At 41.1% G+C, this 17719-nt stretch overlaps 1 protein-coding gene across 1 annotated transcript in view; it reads right to left on the bottom strand.

Annotated features, from left to right (window-relative positions):
- Nucleotides 1–4277: 4277 nt before the first annotated feature.
- RBBP6 (RB binding protein 6, ubiquitin ligase) overlaps nt 4278–17719 on the bottom strand; it is a 31191-nt gene continuing 17749 nt past the window's right edge. Inside the window, exons 5-17 of the mRNA XM_074158574.1 lie at nt 17593–17681; nt 17378–17474; nt 16398–16537; nt 15357–15529; nt 14506–14609; nt 13733–14079; nt 12825–12921; nt 12666–12744; nt 12517–12574; nt 11017–11379; nt 10567–10668; nt 7406–9154; nt 4278–6269 (exon numbers count right to left, since the gene is read on the bottom strand). Coding sequence (XP_074014675.1) covers nt 4697–6269; nt 7406–9154; nt 10567–10668; nt 11017–11379; nt 12517–12574; nt 12666–12744; nt 12825–12921; nt 13733–14079; nt 14506–14609; nt 15357–15529; nt 16398–16537; nt 17378–17474; nt 17593–17681 — 4971 coding nt within the window. The 3' untranslated portion in view covers nt 4278–4696. The remainder of the gene's footprint in view (nt 6270–7405; nt 9155–10566; nt 10669–11016; nt 11380–12516; nt 12575–12665; nt 12745–12824; nt 12922–13732; nt 14080–14505; nt 14610–15356; nt 15530–16397; nt 16538–17377; nt 17475–17592; nt 17682–17719) is intronic.

Below are 17719 nucleotides of genomic sequence, written 5' to 3'. Positions count from 1 at the left end.
TCTCAGTCGATCCCATTTCGATATAAATCCCAGCCTCTAAAGAGCGAGCCCCTCGGCCGGCCAGGAGAGAGCACAAGAAACAATTTGGCCACCATTTCTGTAAAAGCTGTGCTTCTGCCTGGCTCAGCCGGGAACTTATAAAAAAGTTCAGTGACAAACACTACGGTCTTGGAAGCTGCCAGGCCGCACACAGAAATTAATCTCTGTTTCCCTCCTTCCACAAATAACCAACATTTGACCTAAGATGATGACCGGGGTTAGCTGCTTGTCTAACCCCTTTAGGGTAAAGATCATTTCACAGACTGGACAAGGTTTTGCTACCTTAAGAAAGCCTAAAAGATACTAAATAATATATAGTAGTGCCTTTAACTATGGCGACCAACCCACACGGGGACTGCGAGGTACATCAAGCCCCCGACGGCCAGATGCTTCTCACCCAGAGTAAAAGTCAAGCTTTTATGGACTCAGACCCTCCGTAACCCATCTCAGTGTCCGGGTTTGTCTCGGCTTACACAGAGCGAGGAGGGACAGCAAAGAGCAGGTTCTGCTCTGGCAAACTGCCCTGCGAGTACGGCAGAGCCTCTCCCTTCCATCTCCTGCTAACTGGGGGGATTTGGGAATTTGCACACGACCATTTCTTTTTCGTTGTTAATACCAGTCATAGACACAAATTACCCATTTCTTTCTTTGCTCCGGGGCAGATCAGATGCCCAACACGTTTGTCTCCATCACCTGTAAGGAAGGAATCCTTATGCTTCCTACAGCATCTCCCTGAGCCCGCTGTTCAGTTGTTTCCCATCAGACAATACAACCCACGCGAACAACTGACAAACCCACCACCGCCTTCTCCATAATCACACCGACAAACCCCATTTTGTATCAGAAAAAGCAGTTGGCAGAAGCTGCCAAGAATGGAGCTCACCCAACGACCCTCTCCCAGTGCTCCCAGTTGACCTCCCAATCCTCCTGGTGGACACCTACCTTCTGCTTGGCACAGGAGGGTCTGCAAGAGTCGGTGGACTCCAGCCCAGTCCTTTGCCCATTGCTATTGATGGCTACCCCGAGGTTTCCTTCCAGAGCCTCAGGCTCAACGCTTCCATGTCAAAGCCCAGATTCACCCCTGCCCCATGGAATGTCCCCACTGCTCGGGCGCTCCCTCAGCTCCTCTCAGCTCCCCATGGCTCTGGCTCGTTCCTTGAGGTGCAAGGAGCCACACAGCTCTGAACCTTCAGGCTGAGGGCACAGACTCCAGACCTCCAACAGCCCAGCCAAGCCCCACCATTCTGAGGCACCATCACCACCTTCCCAGGTGTGTTCCACCATGAAGCAGCTTCACCTTCGCTTTGTGAGGAGCCCATGGGGCATTCCCAGAGGGGTCAGCACCAGCACAGCGGCCTGCCCCATGGCCCCACAGCCAGATGTTCTCACCTGCAGCACAGCTGGGGGCCCACCCCCTGCTCTCACATCCAGTCTGGGTAGACAGGGCTGGGTCCAACTCTTGTTCTTCAGTCTGCTAAGGACTGTTCTTCATCCTATTAATCTGTGTGTTTGTACACTATATTCAGCCAAATTTGGGTTGATGTTACAACAAATAAGTAAATACACTCCAATTCTTTTCCCCTTTGAAGGTAGGGAGAAGGTTTGCTCTTCAGTTGTGATACGTAACACCATCCCTCAGTTTAAAAAAAGCTCTTTGGCCAGTAAGTACCCTGACTATTCACGCAGAAGCTTTCTCTGAATGTTAACGCACTCTTTTTTAGCCCATGATCCTTGTATTTTTCTAAACTGAACTGCCCTAAAGCTGGTTACAATCAACCTTTTCTGGTGAAAACTCAGGAAAAGCGCATTTGCCGTTTCAACCACCATTTCTTCTCTCTCATTAAGAAACTGATAAAAGCTTTTCCTTTACTTTTAAAATGCAACACAATTATTTGGAGTTCTAAGATTCATTTTTGTGTCCTCGGTTTCCTAATTTTCACTCTACCCGCGCGTGGCATCGCCATGCACCTCATGCCCTTGGTCTTTTCCACACCGCTCCTTCCTTTCAGAGCTGTGGACGGTCACCTGCGAGTCTGTCACCCACGGTGGGGTAGTTTCTGTTTGGTCATTTACACTTGGATTTTCCAACCGCCTTTTTTCCTGCCCGAAAAAAAAACATCTGTTCAAACCATCCAGAGCCATTCCCATGGAACGGGCCACACTTACCTCGAGCAATGACCAAGCGTTAAGCATCCCGGAAGGAACATACTACATTTAGTCCCTGGGACAATGTCTCTTTCTTACGACTGAGCAACGCTCAAAGCTTGTTTTGCTCCACAGGTGCCTCCCTTCACTGGGGGTAAAACCATCTTCACCGTATCTCACCACCTCATGTCAAAAGCCCTTCCAGGAGCGTTCACCCTCCCGCAGAGCCCCCCCGTGGGGATACACAGCCCTTCACGCTGCTGCAGGCACCGCATCCAAACCTCAGAAGTTCAGTCCTAACCACGACTGGGAGTAACAATCACCAGCTCAGGGCTGTGCGTATTCCGGGTGCACAGAAGGCTTGGAAAGAAGTTATCATAAGAAACTCCATGTGCAGAGTAAACTAAACTCACAGGAGACTGAAAAGTCATCAGTAATGCAGCTACAGCGCTCTGCAACAGGAAAGCTTAACGGAGCATTAAGACAGGCATTGGCTACAGCTTTTTCAGCACAAGGTTATATAAAAATACACAATTTTGCCCGTTTTTATAGAGCTATTCCATCAACTTCCAAAACTTTACTTCCATGCAAGTTTACTAATTATCCCAAACCTCGATAATAAAGCACACTTAACACATTCCAACTCAAGGCACAATCGCCATTTCACCGAGCCCTAAATTTTGTGTCTTTCATGCAGCCAAAGGGTGCTCACAGAGAACGGTGTAAAATAAATCTGGAGTTTTCCCTGGCCCCATCCGCAGGAGCACAAACCCTGCAAAGGGAGAGCCTGAGGCCGCGTCACGTTCCCACACATCTGGGGCTTACTCTGGTGACAGGAGTTCCCTGCATCCACACAGGAGATGCTGGATGAGCATTTTTAACAGCCACTATAGATGTGCTTTTTGATTCCGGGAAATATAAATGGATTGGTTTAATTGGAAATCCTGCTGTACCTTGTGCAGAAAACACCTAAAATCCACCAAGAATGCCCCGACATGAAAAGGTACAAACTACTGGCAGGGAAATCCAGTACTAATTCTGGTTTGTTCTTGTTCAGAAGTACAGGATGCTCAATCTCCAACCCAATATTTAAAATGTGATGGTCACCCCCACTGAAAAGCAAGAGGAATTACTATTTTTCTATTTCTGTACTGCTAAAGTCCCCAGTAACAGCACCTATAAACAATGGCACTTTCTGAACAAAATAGTCTCTGCAAGCAGGGAGCCCCAAAATGCTGCTTTAATTTATAAGCACTTCCAAACAGAACTCTTTTGGGGTAAATCCCATAGCCAACAGTTGAGGGCTGTCACTCCTGGATTCAATTGTCACCGGGACGTTATGCCCTTAATGCCCAATGAGAAGTATTTCTTACCAGGCTGGCTTTTGGACACGGCAACACCCACCACTCCCACTTTTTTTTTTTTTTTACACATTACATCTGTCTTAAAGTTATCAAGCTAATTAAATTTACATTTTCTAGCTTTCCTGTTGTTGTTCAAAGCAGATGCCTGCCTTTCAAGTGGGCCGCCTTCTGCCAAACTCATTTGCTGAACCCCACATTTAATGGGTTAGTTCTGTATCAAGTGGCACCAGAGTATGAAAATCCTAATAATAAAGCTTCTATTTAAAAAACACAAACCTCTTGGTGGTCAGCATTGTTGAGAGGAAATACAGATTACAGGGCATCCTAAAATATGTGTAAATGTTTGCTGGCGAATGCCAACAGCTTTCTGAAGCCACTGGAACAATGCTGAAAGGTGACAGCTTCCTACCTAACGTTAGTTTAGAACGGTCAGTACCAGCTTAACCAGTAGCTCTATTTGCGGGGCCATATATTACCTATTACAATAGAAAACCAAGTCCACTTAGCACATGAAAAAACCTGGCTCTTGGCAGCACCTCCCCACGTTCCATCAGTTCAAAAGATTTAAAGTCCTACCAGGCTTTTCAAAATCAAACCTGCCGATACGTTATTCTTCATCCACGTTAGCGATCAACCGGCCTCCATGGGCAGCTTTTTTTTTCCTACGACTCCTCTTTTCCTTGCTGACGTTCAGCTCTCACTGGAAATCTCATCACATTGGATAGTTTACTGAAAACTTTTTTTATTGTAATCAAAAAAGTGACATAACAGGGCTGTAATGTATTCTGCAAATCATTCTGCTGATATTTTATAACTGATACCAGCTTCTTCTGCCAGGCAATTAAAAAAAAATTCAAATGTGAAAATTTTCACAGTACAGTAAACTCCACCCAAACTAATTAACGGTGGTTAAAAATAAGATGCCCCAGCAAAACCTTTCATGTTACATGGTCACAACTCACAATTCTGTACAAAATGTTCACTTTTATAAAGCTCTGATGTAAAAATCAAATAATCAAGCAGCAATATTTTAAGTGCAGCACAGGGTCTTTCATGTCATTATTTACAACGCTTGAATTCGTTTACATTTTAACAAAATTTAATACAGATGACTTAGGAATTAAGTCATTTTTCTATTATCTGTCATTCTATGTAGGGACAGATTTCACTTTTTGGTCATCTTTCTCTTTATCTTTGCTCTTCTTCGATTTTTTCTTCTTGTGTTTGTGTTTTTGGCTCTTTTCCAATTCCGTCTCGTTCCCAACGTGTTTCTTATGCTTCTTGTGTTTCTTATGCTTCTTGTGCTTCTTCTTCTCTTTCTTCTTTTTCTTTTTCTTGCTGTCTTGACTCTCTCCCGAGCTGGCGCTGCTGCTGTGGCTTCGAGTCTGACTCTCGGAAGGGCTTTGACTGCGGCTGCGGCTCACGCTGGGGCTGCTCTGGCTTTGACTTCTGCTCGCTTCAGGCTGCTCGACTGCCGCAGGGGCTGCCGTATCCTCCTTCACCTTATCAACAGCCTTTTCTTTCGGTTCTTTAGGAATTTTTGCTGCGGCTTCCTCATCTTTTGCAGATACATTACTCTCACTGTCACTTTCGTTGTAGTCTGGTACAAATGCAGCCTCGTCAGTCTCTCGAGTTAGATCAGAGGAGAGCCGGGAGGAGGTGCTTACCTGAGGCTTGGGCTTGACAACATTTTTATCGTTTTGCCCAGTCACGTTGTTCTCTTTCTCATTTTTTACTTCTGGTGATTCTTGTTTCAAAGGTGGTTTATTAACAATTGGCTCTTTCTCTTTATTGCTCTTTACTTCTGGTACATGCTTCTCTTTCTCTTTTCCTGAATTTTTATCTAGAGGTTTGTGTTCCTCCACCGTACGCTTGGAATCGTGAGCAGCTTTGTGATCAGTCTGCTTCCGCTCCCGCGGAGGGCTGTAGCTGCTCCTTTTGGCGTCTCCAGCGCCCTTTTTGGACGGCTCCGCTCGTTCCTCTCTTGGCTTACTCTTCTGTACAGACGTAGATTCTCTGTTTCGAGAAGGAGACTCTTTTCTCCTTGCTAATTCACTCTTTTCATCTCTACGCTTGGAACTAGAGTGATCTCTGTTGCCATCGTGGTCAGATTTTTTGTCTCGGTTAGGAGTAAAGTCTTTAGCAGTGGAGCCACGGCCAGTATCGTGTTTCTCTGAAGATCTGCTGTCTTTGGAAGATTGAGAAATATTTTTTCCATTTCCTTGCTCAGTTGCACGTTCCGAGTGGTCTTTTTCTGGCTGAACACTGCTCTTTCTCTTCTCAGAAGTGTCCTTGTCTGACAAAGAATGATCCCGGTCTTTGGTTTTTCCTTTTTCATTTGACATCGAACTTTTTGAACTTTTTGCATCATGCTGGGAGCTTTCATAACTCACCTCTTTTGTAGTTTTCTGTGTTTTCTCCAAAGGCTCCGTCTCTTTTTCATTGTGTTTTATGGGGTTTGGCGGCTTAGCACTCACATTTTTTATAACACTCGCAGGTTTTCCTATGCTTGTGGGCACCTGGGTAGATTTAATGTCCTCCTCTTCAGACTCAAAGTCATCTTTATCCCACTTTGACTGAGGGACTTGGATCATAATAATGACGTCTTCGGCAGGGGCTGTTATATCATTATTATACTCCTCCATGGTCTTAATGACAGTTCGTTTTGTGTCTGGCTTTTCTTCAGTCTTTCTAACGGGGCTTCCTCCAGTAGAACTAGTGCTAAGAAAAAAAAACCAGTGTGCATGAATAATGGGGGAGATAGACACACCGCCCTCTTTTGTAACATTTCATAAAATGGCTTTTGGTTCAATTCTAAATCTTCAGCATTTTTTCAAAAAATGTTAAATTAAGGGAACAGACAAGAGAAAGGATGAGTCCACTAGCTAAGATTATGAGCAATCAATTAATTTAGTATCTTGCTACTACACATTTAATTAACAAAGACACAAGATTATCAGATTGGGGACTGTCTGATCTGGTAATTCCTTCATGTCCTATTTCTACCAATGGCAGATACATGTTGAAACAAGAATGTGTACCTAATTTAAGCAAGCAATTATGGGGAGGTAAACACAACTGAAGTCTTAACCTCATGTCCCAGCATTGTTCTTTAGAAGAATGTATGTTTTAAAAACTTTTTAGAATATCAAGACACCACATTAAGTCTCCAGCGATGTCTTAAATGTTTTGAGTTTGCTTTTTTCTTTTCCTTAGACGCTTAAATGTAAGCAGTAACAGCCCCACACTAGATTACTGTTTTTTTTTTCCTCACGTCACACAATAGCATATAGAAGAGAGATCTCCAAGGTAAGTGCCAATGAAGTTGGCGCTGAGCTGGAAGCAGTGCAGCTCTGTCAACATGGGACTGCGCTCACAGCTAAAATCAGTACAATATACTGGCAACCAAGCTGCTATTTCTGCAAGGTATAATTTCACATCATACTGACAAAAGCATATCATTACAATTTTTAAAATGCAAAATATTGCAGGGTATAGGCATGCCTGTTATCCTTGCCTTTAGCAGTAAGCTGGATTTGAAGAAAGACATAGAGGGGACTCCTCAAAGAGTCAGCATGTAATGAATAAGAAGAGGGGAAAAAACGTCCCAGAAGCAAGGGTGAAATGCATCACCAATGAATTAACCTGATTACCTTTCTGTGCAGTAGACTGCTTGCTTTCTTTAACAAAATTTGATTTCCACCCAAGCACAGTTTAACAGAAAAGATCAGAGCTTATTCACTCAGTTAGCACAGATTTAGCTGTTCCTTTCATTTGTCACCATAAATAATTTTACAATTGGGGGAGGAGGCGGGAGGAGGAAGAAATTAAAAATAGGAAAAGAAATTATGAGATACCTGGTGTAATCTACAAGAGTTGAACTAGATCCATCAGCTGCTGTTACTTTTCTTCTCACTTTTCCCTTTGCTTTTTCTTGTTTAACTTTGCTGCTGCTTGGCTCAGGTTTCTCAACAGGTTCTTTTGCAGGTGGCACATTTTCCCCACTCACAATCTTTTTGCCAGTTTCTCGGTTAAGTTTAATCTTTTTTGCGGGGTTGTTAAGAAAAGCAGATTTATCCTTTTCTGGAGTTCGCTCTCCTTTTTCACCATCAGGCTCAGTCTTCCCCTTTGGCGATGTTTTCGACTCAGCAGGTTCTGGTTTCGAGGCCTTTACAGAAGTGGCTTCATGTTCTTTATCAGCCTTTTCATCTGCTTTTCTTTTTCTTTTTTCAGGTTTTGCATCAGAGGGTTTGCTTTTTTCAGCAGGTTTTTTTGACTTGTCCTCTTTGTTGGAGGCCTTCTCCGACTTGGTTTCTTTTGGATGGTCTTTCTTTGCCTTTTCATCCTTGGCTGGTCTTGTTTCTGGGTGATCTTTCGTCACTTTTGGGTGAACTTTCCGTGGGGTACCAAGAGCCTTCTCATCCTTTTGAGAGGAAGATGTTTTAACACTCTCTGTCTTTGGCAACTCCTCCTTCACTTTTTTCACAGGAGGTTCCGTTCGAGGAGATTTTTCACGATCCGCATCCACCTTCTCTTGGGAAGCTTTAGCTGGTTTTGTTACATTATCTTTCTTGGGAGGAACAGCCGCTTCTACTTTTCGCTTTGTCTTGTCCACTTTTGCTTTTGGCTTATCCTTCTCTTTTTTCTCCTTTTCAGACACTGGTTTGAAAGCAATAGAATCTGCTTCCATAGGTTCATCTCTTACAGGGGTGGCATCATCTCTGCTTGGCAGCATGAACAGAGAGTCCGTTTTAACGTCTTCTGTTGTAACTGGCTCTCTTGGTTTTCTTGCACCTTCTAACAACTCGGCATTAGGAAATCCTTCATTTTCATCCCCTTTTCTTCTCTTCCGATGTTTTTTATGTTTATTTCCCTTGCCATCTCCCAGCGGATTTTCCACCTCCTTCTCTTTTGATTTTGTAGGATCTTTAATGCCATGGCTCTCTCTTCCAGAAGGTTTTTCAGGATAGTTTCCTGCTAGATTACGATTTCTGTGGCTCTGTCCACCTGGATAATCCTCCCTACGTCCCCGAGCATATGGTGAATTCTCTCGTCTGGTCCCAGGTGGACAAAACCTATCTGGAGAAAAGTTCTCTCGATTTACTGGAGGTCGAGGTTGAGCGCCGACAGCATAGCCCTTGTAAAATTTTTCGTACCATTCTCTATAATTCCTTTCCCATTCTCTGTATCTTTCTTTTTCAAATGGATCTCTAAAGTCAACTGATCTGCCATAGTAAGCTTTAATATCATATGGTGGAACTTCTCTGTATCTGTTAAAATACTCCCTTTCTCCTTCCCCTTGGGGTATTGTCCGTTTAGTGGGAGACTGGCCTCTAAATACTGGAGACCTTGACCGTGAATGGTACCTCCTGTATGGGGGTGACCTTGACCTTGACCGGTGATAACCATGTGACCTTGACCTAGAACGATAATTACGACTCTTCCCTTTGCCTCTTCTTGGATACGGCGGTGATCGTGAGTAGGAACGAGAATGGGAACGGCTAAATGATCGAGAGTAGGAGCGAGAGCGGGAAGAACCTGATCTTGACTTGGAGTAGGTATACGAACTTCTAGAGTAAGATGATGCACTATAGGGGGACTTGGACCTTAAAAAAAACACAACACAAAAAAAATAAATGAAGTTAATTCAAAACAGTCACTCTTCCCAGTTTTTTTCCTCCCAAATTTGGTTTGGTTTTTTTTTTTTTCCTCTCCATATGCTTATGTCAAAGCTTCTTTCAGCTGCTGACATAATGCTACTGCAACTTGAAGAACTTGATAACATGTAAAAGTTTCTGTTTACAAGACAGAACAGCTGCTGCTTTGTTAGCGTAAAAACATACAGGAAGGGCAAGTCTATTTCCACTCACTTCTATCGCATGAACTACAATAGCTATTGATTGATTTAGGACGGTGTATACTGTCCTCTACTGGTACGTGAACGCGCACATTTTTCACTACTCGGCAACCATGAGCAGTGCGAATCATTTTTGTTGCAGTAAGATGCAAAGAGAGCAAGTCTGAATGGCTACAGTATGGTATCAAACCAAGAAAACACAATTTATGCCACCTTAAAACGCTAATGCCATCTTAGTCTATTTAATTTCACTACTTATTTGGCAATTTGTACAGGATGCAAAATACTTGTACTGCAGTCCTACAGACAGTACTATTCAATCAACACTTCTAGCCAGATGTCCCAGCAAAATTCTGCACGTACCTCTAGCTCTAACCAAGGGTAGTGACCACATTGCAAGAATTTTTTTATCTAAAAGCTACTAAACATACTCTCTGGTAATATGACTCAATGCCATTACTCTAGGAAAGATACTAACAGCATTACTAAGAGAGCTATTCAGACTCCTGCCCAAGTGATTTTTGGGGATAGAAAACATCAGCTACCCCGAGTCTGTTCTTCACAAGTTTTTCTTTCATTATATTTTAAAAACCATTTCACATTATTCTGCATATGTTCATTAGCATCACTCTTCCTCTCAAAGTCCTTCACCAATTTAAGATTTCCTTAAAAACAAGTCTGATCATTTAATTCCTAAGAAAAATTTAACAATGTCAACAAAATCCTAGCAAAAGCCATCAGTTTGCAGTCCAGGTTAAAATCTCTCCACATGAGATAACTAAAAGAGGAAATGATGACAATTTCTCTCACATATCTCCTTGCTTTGAGGTAATGGTTACAATCAGAACAGGGAGACGCAGAAAATCCAGCAACTACACCCATTCAGTTTCTAGCCTCCTCACAGCTGTCAGGAGGTGAAGGATGTCATTACAGGGAAGCTTACTTAGTAAGAGACGCCTGTTCCTTAATATCTGCTGCCAAATTATAACTATCAGGCAACTAATCTCTGCCATTTTTGAGCTAGTAACCTACATATGAAACTCCTATCACTGCTAATCCCTTGAATCATCCAATCCATCTAATGATAGAGAGGTGGAGTGGAACTCCTCCTGATTCTTCTAGACAATCTGCTTCTCCATTACGGACATGTAAAGCAGTTACCTGGAAAACGAACGCCTACGCTCCTTTTGAATCTTTTTATATTCCATCAATTCCTTAGCAAAATCATTTGTAAACTCATCAAGTTTGGACTTTTTCTTTTCCCTGTTAAAATAAGTTTGACCTTTATTACAATTATAGTTTGACCTTTATTACAAAAAGACATCAAGAAACAAAACATGGCCAATATGAGAAAATGTATACTGCATGCAAATGCAAAAGGTGAACATCCTATTTAAGCAAAAACAGTTTAGAATTCCTACAAGTTTTAGGGAAAGTTTTAGAATTACATTTGTCTTGTTTTAGTTTTGCATGTTTACCATCTCCAACGAAAAAGTATATTGGAAAAAACACTACGTCATTTTTGCTTATGCCAGATGCACTTTAGTGTAACTGCAGCTATCGAAATACAAAAATGAAAAACAACGCAACTTCATTGAGCCAAATACTTACTCCTCTTTAAGTCTCCGTTGTTCTCTGTAAAACTCCTCCCTAGATAAGGGAGGTGCTTGTGTCGTTGGGATGGCATTTGAATGAGCCGCTGGTACTGCTGTTGGTACCCAAGCTGATGACATGTTTGCAGGAGCTGGGGGATATCCTGGAGGGGGGACAGAGTACCCAGCAGATGGAGGTTGACCAGGTGGAAACTGAGGAGGAAACTGTGGTGGTGGTACCCCCGGTGGAAGAGGAAGTGCATGGGGTGGTGGAGGATACAAGGGAGGTGGAGGCACAGGCACAAAGACTGGTGTTGATGCTGGTAGTGATGGGGCCTGAGTCCTTTGGGCACGGTCACTATGCGGGCGTCCTCGATTTGCACTTCAAAAGAAACCCAAAAACATGTGTCACTTTGTTACACTCTGCCCTGATTTTCAAGAGGAAAGCGAACAAAGCAGGAGCATGGTGGCGAGCACTTCCTGTTCTCAACTTAAGCGTTTTTCCTCCTGCTTTCTGTTCATCAGAGACTACACTCATTTCCTTACTCTCCTATTTGCCTTCCACATCCTCACCCCCAAGAGTTCCCTCGGCCTTCTCCCCTTATACTCAGCTTTGCAATTGTGGACGGAGACTGCTCATGCTTAAAAGAGACTCTCATCTCCCATGTGCCCACTGCTCCTCTGCCACTCCTTGATACTTCACACTTCTCATCTTCAAAGTACTGCACAGATACTAAATGATCTCTCGAACGCCCTGTAACTCCTCCCGCATACATCTCCTATGTCGTTCCCTCATGATGATGTATTTGGCCTGTTCATGTCCCCAAACTGTTTTTGTCTCGCTTACTTAATTTGAGATTTTAGGTAATCTGTGGGATGGATCCTGGGTTTTACCTTTAGGATTTTATGAACACAATGCATCCTTACAATCTATTTGTAACAAATATATAGCAAAATGAAGGACGAAATTGACACTGCAATAACAGATAAAACAGACTCCTCTCTCCAACTGAGAGCAAGCAGCTCGGCTATTTGAGACGACTAAACTGAAGAAATTCAAAATCATCATAAAATAACAGCGTTGACTTTTCCAGTAATTTGCTCAATTGGTATCAACTAAGTTGTTAAAGAAAGAATGTTGGAGGCTGATTTCTATTGGGAAATCAATTTCTTCAGCCCTATTCATCAGCCAGTAATCAAAAGGGTGGCTTTCCATCTGATGTTTTAATTATATTTAATTTTTATAGGTAATTATAGTTTCCTCAAAGTGTGCATTTTTCAGAGTCCTCTTTTCAATTATGTACTGGAGTTTTATTTTAAATAATCTTACTGCAAGCACAGATCCCCTTTGTTAAAGCTAACTCAAATTAAGCCATTTAAAAATTAATTACCACTTGTATTCTCCACAACTATCTGCACATATTTACTTCATTATAAATCAGCTGTTGGATGTTATGTGTTATGGCCTAATTTAACAGGTTACAAGTAGCAATATATTGAATTTCTGTAGAATACTTACAGCTCCCAGGCTGGTCTGCCACCTGCTGAGCGAATGGTACTGGCTCTCATTGGATGACCTTTTGAAGTGGGGAGAGGAAAAAGAAAAAAACCATTCAGTTTATCCAAAGATCATTTTTCAGAAGAAATTCTTAAGCTATAGTTACTTACCAGTTGTGGGTATTGATTGTCCTTGGGGGCCCAGAAGACTTGGCAATGCTGGTTGTCTTAGCACAGGAACCTGATAGCCCTTGCAAATAAATGCAAACAGTTAGAAAATAATTTCCACTAAAATACAAGAGTCATTGCATATGCTGAAATAAAACTTACCTTCTCTTCCAACAAACTGGTGATTGACAGAGGGGAAGATTTAGAAAGTTCCGCAGCAGTCACGAGAGCAGCGGGAGGTAAAACAGCATCAGCATCACTACAAAAAACCCCAGATTTTTATCACTTCAAAACAGTTAGAATGATACTTGGAATATAAAGTCCAAGGAGAGAAAAGGCTGACTACTGTAAGTGGAAGAAAATAAAGGAAACATCCTCCCCAGATTTACAAATGTGAAGCTGGCCGATTCCAAATGAAGCATTGATGAGAAGTCTATTTGGACTACTGGCATTTAAAGAGAAAGCTCACTGGAAACATTTTATTAAGCTAGTTGCTCATGAAAGGATTAGGGTATATATAACCCCCGCACTGAATCTCAGTTTTGGAAGATACAAGAACTGAAATTCTATTAAGAAATGTTTATATGCTAGTTCAGAGGCTGCCCTAGATGTTCTTTTGAATAGTGATCTTTTGTATTCAACAGTACATCTGAGCCTGACAGTCTTCTGGACAGAGTGGCTACTTGCATTCAAGGCATAAAGTTGACAGGATATAAGCCCTAAACAATTTTTAAGGTTTGACATAACTAAGTGATTAATTTAGGAATTGCTAGCCACTTAAAATCAAAGGCTCCTGGGGAAAAAAAGGTTCCTCATTCAGGGTAAACCTGTACTGAATGACTGATAAGGGAACCAAACAAGAAACACTTCTGAGAAAACTCTTGTATGAAGCACACTTCCAACTATCAAAGAGTCCTCACTCAAAGTAAACACAAAAGCCAGAACTTCCACAATTATCTGGAACTGTCAGTAATGATATATAAATTGCTAGCTGAGAAGCTCAAGAAGAATAATCTGACTTAAGCCTTTTGGTGTCTTTTATATTCACGTTGATCTACAGATTTACTTACCGAAAAGGTCCATCATGCTTTTCACCTCGGAGAGATAGGGACACTGCTGGAGGAAGATCAGAGACAACAACAGAAGACGGATTTACTGGCAGCCCAGACTGACCAGGGCCCAAGGATGACAAAGCAGAACGAGAAGCCAGAGAAGCTAATGGTATCATTAGCGGATCCTGCTGTCTGGCAATTGTTGGCCGGAGCAGAGGCTGCAGGTTGCGTGTTATTGTTTGTCTCATGAGGGGTGGTGGAGGTGGTGGTGGTGGTGGAGGCTGTGGCTGCTGCTGTTGCTGCTGCTGAATTTGCTTACGGAGCCTTTTTGTGTAGCCAGTTTCATTTTTGAAGTTGTTCACAGCCTAGAGGCAGAAAAATATTTACACAATGGTAGTATGAAACTTCAGTAGATATACAAACAAAAGCCTCCAGAGTAAAATTACTTGTGCATTCCTGTAAATGCTATTAATCCTAAAGAAATCAACATACAGATATACGAACACATCACATTAAACACCGATATTAATGACTGGTAACTGAGTATCTGTATTTAAAGTACTTTGGTGTTAACACCGAATTTGAAAGTAAGGCAATCATGTTAAACAAGCGTGAACTGAATTTTCCAGGTTGTCTCTCAAGAGCTGTAACAATAGGCAATATATTTAAAAAGTAAATTTAGCCTTATTCAATTTAGCCTTGCTTAAGGAGATGTAAATATTTTCTTCCCTTTCCACTTTTTACAAATAGACTTTTCTTACAAACAGTTTACATAAAAGTAATGGTGTTACCTGGCGTAGGAACTTATTGGCAATTAAAGCATCAGGAGAAACATCTGTCTGATGACATGTTGGGCACGTATGTTCCTCAGATTCCAGTAATGCTGTTCTAATACCTGTGAATAATTAGAACAATTGAAATAGTTTTTAGCCAAACTAAGGAATTTTTTTTGGTTCTAATCAATTATAAAAACATGTATACAATTAATGAGTGAACATGGTCTTGAATTGAGAGCAAGAAGCTATAGATGTTGAATAGTGTAAAAAATTTCTAGTATGCAGGAAATAACCACACAGTTTTGGTATTTCACTATTGTAACATTTGAAGATGTAGAGCAGGCTGTGTCTCGATGTTTCACAACTAGTCTTTTTTCCAGTATCTAGTACAGTGAGAAGTCAACAACCTCAAGGTTAATGAACAAAACACATTTAAAAAAAGCATTAGCAGATTTGAGTTCAGAAGGTTTTAACCAACTCTCCCATGGAGAAGTGGATTAAAAGCCTAACTATCTATTTGTTGCAGACCACACTAAGTCAACAGAGTTGGACACGTCATTTTGTATGAGAGAAAGGACTGTGGACAAACCAAACGCATTCAATATCTAATACTGTAATCACCTGCACAATTATCACTTTTCTCTTACTCATCCTTCCGCATGTAGAGCAGATTTAACTAGATACACAAGAAGGGAAAAAAGCTTTCTGCTTTTTTTCTTCTTTATATGAGAAGAGTCCTTTCCTATTCAGGGTATACTCAAGCGTTAAATAGAACTGGTAACAAAGTGATTTCGTTATCTCCTATTTCTGCTCTGAGAAGATCAGATTTGATGTTTTGAATTAACAAACACAGGACTAACACTTACATTCGTCACAATAACTGTTTCCACAGCAGGGAATTACAACTGCATCAGTCATTATATCTTTACAAATGAGACATAACAACTCATCTGGAATAGGATCATCTTCTTCTGAGGAAGACGATGGGTCCTCTGGTAAAAAAGGAGGCTTTTCCTTCTTTCCTATAGCATAAGCTTCCCTGGAGGAGGCAGAAGGAAAAGAAAAAGTTAAAGATGGGCAAGAGAAAACTTTTGGAAGCTTTGGATTTTATCAAAGGAAGATAATAGATGGAATACTTCACATTAGCCTTCTAAAACATCTTTTCTATAGCCACAACAGTAGAAGAGGGAGGGGGGAACAATTTTCCTTCTGCAGAACTCTCCCATTTGTTGGATCAACTACAAAATTAGCTCAGACTAGAAAAATATTTTTTTGACAGCTAGAAACCAGGTGAAATGAATCCCATCTCTCCTTTGCCAGAGGGTAAATGTAAATTGCAGGCTCAGGATAAAGCTAGTCTCTGAGTAATTACATTTTATAAATGAAAGAAGACTTATGTTACAGCTTCTACAAAAGGAGATCCACGATAGGAAAAACAGAAGTGCTACCAAGTGCATTTTAAACAGCCACTGTTCTCAATACACAGTATTATTTTCTTAGTCTATAGCAACAGGGAAAATTCAGTCAGGTTTCACACATGAGATCTGATAAAAATCTCAGTCCAGCAGCTATTTGTTAAATTTTGCAAGAAGCCTTCGAAAAATAAAACAGAAGCAAAATGAGCTTTCAAGGAGAATGACTCCAACTACAAACACTACCGAAATGTTTTGCAGAAATACAGATTCTTAGCACACCACAAGTTTAACCAACTTCCAGGGGTATGAACAATAAGACCATCCTTTTTTAACATTAGAAAGCATCACAGATTTTAAGGTTGAGATACGATGACAAAGCTTCCTCTCCTGTAATTATGGACGCTGGCCAACTTGGTTGCATTTCTACTCAGGCATTTACACATGGTTTCTCTTGGTTTACTTTTCGGTCAGTCCGATTAATTCCATACTTACGCATCAATAGTTGGTATCGCATATTTTCCAGTGTTTGTCAGCATAGCACCCTTTGTATTGGGATCTTTCACCTCCATCATGAAACTCCTTGGAATTCCTGTGCTCTTTTTAATTCTGGGAACAGACTCAAAATTTTTGTCCTGTTAAGAAAAGAAATGCAGATGTAGCTCATTTTAAAACCCACACTTAAAATGAGATTTCAGTGATTATTTTCAATAGCAAAACCCTTTAATCCTCTCCTTTTACCTAGTGTAAGGGCTGCTTGGATTGCTCGACTAAAATACTTATTTCCCTAAATGAATAAAGCCAGGATGTTCCACAGACTTGAGCAGTGTTTTGAATTCAAAAGACATTCTTTGGCTTCACTTCAGGTTCCTTACGGGTGAAATATCCCTTAGCTCACCTCTACACAGAGGAGAGGCACAAACTTGCTGCTCCTCCAAAGCACAATTCAGAGCGAGAGCTTAATTCAGTGATCTCAATCACTCGCTGGAGAAACTTATATTCACCATCTACATACCAAGGTTAAATTCGTATCTCATGCCTATACATTCAGTGACTAATATTAAATAGCAATTTATACTCAAGACTTGTGTAACTAAAACATGCAAATATTCAATAGATGGGGTCAACAGAAACATCATCTTTTTATATGAAACATTAAAAACTGTGAACTGTCATAAAAAAGAGTTAAAAGGAGAGAAAAAATTCTAAGAATACTGAAATATATCAATATATATATGAAAGCTCACAGGGAAAGATCTAGACATGTTTAATGCCCATGACCTAGAAAAAAAAGAAGATTTTGCATTTAAAATTCCAGGTTTCCCTTGAATTTGAAGGGCTTTGCAACACTCCCCTCTGTATTTCACCCCAAGAGGAACAACTCCTAATATGAACATTCATGTATTTGTTAAGTACCTGCCAGGGTGAAAAAAAATTAAAAACTAACCAATACCAGAAGTTCCCCATAATCTTACCCCATTTGTTGGGCAGTTCTTTATATAGTGGCCAGGTTTTCCGCAACGAAAGCACGTGTATGATGGTGGAGGTGGACCCAAGGGTTTCTTCATGTAACTAGAAGTTTTGGGGGAAAAAGAGAAAAAGGTATGCATGTGTGTCTCTTGTTAAAACAAACATCTCTTCAATTTCTTGATAATCTTCAAAGAACAGATTTGACATTATCAACACTTACTTGATTGGATCATATTCATGGCCAGACTGTGTCATCATAGCTTTTATTTTATCTTCTTCGGAAGCATTGGCTTCAGCCAGATTGGCAGTCTGTTTAACAGGTAATTATTTGACACACACATTAGAAA

The sequence above is a fragment of the Numenius arquata genome, chromosome 14, assembly GCF_964106895.1.
Source record: "Numenius arquata chromosome 14, bNumArq3.hap1.1, whole genome shotgun sequence".
In the NCBI taxonomy this organism is placed as follows: domain Eukaryota; kingdom Metazoa; phylum Chordata; class Aves; order Charadriiformes; family Scolopacidae; genus Numenius; species Numenius arquata.
This window is presented reverse-complemented; position numbering and strand designations above follow the sequence as displayed.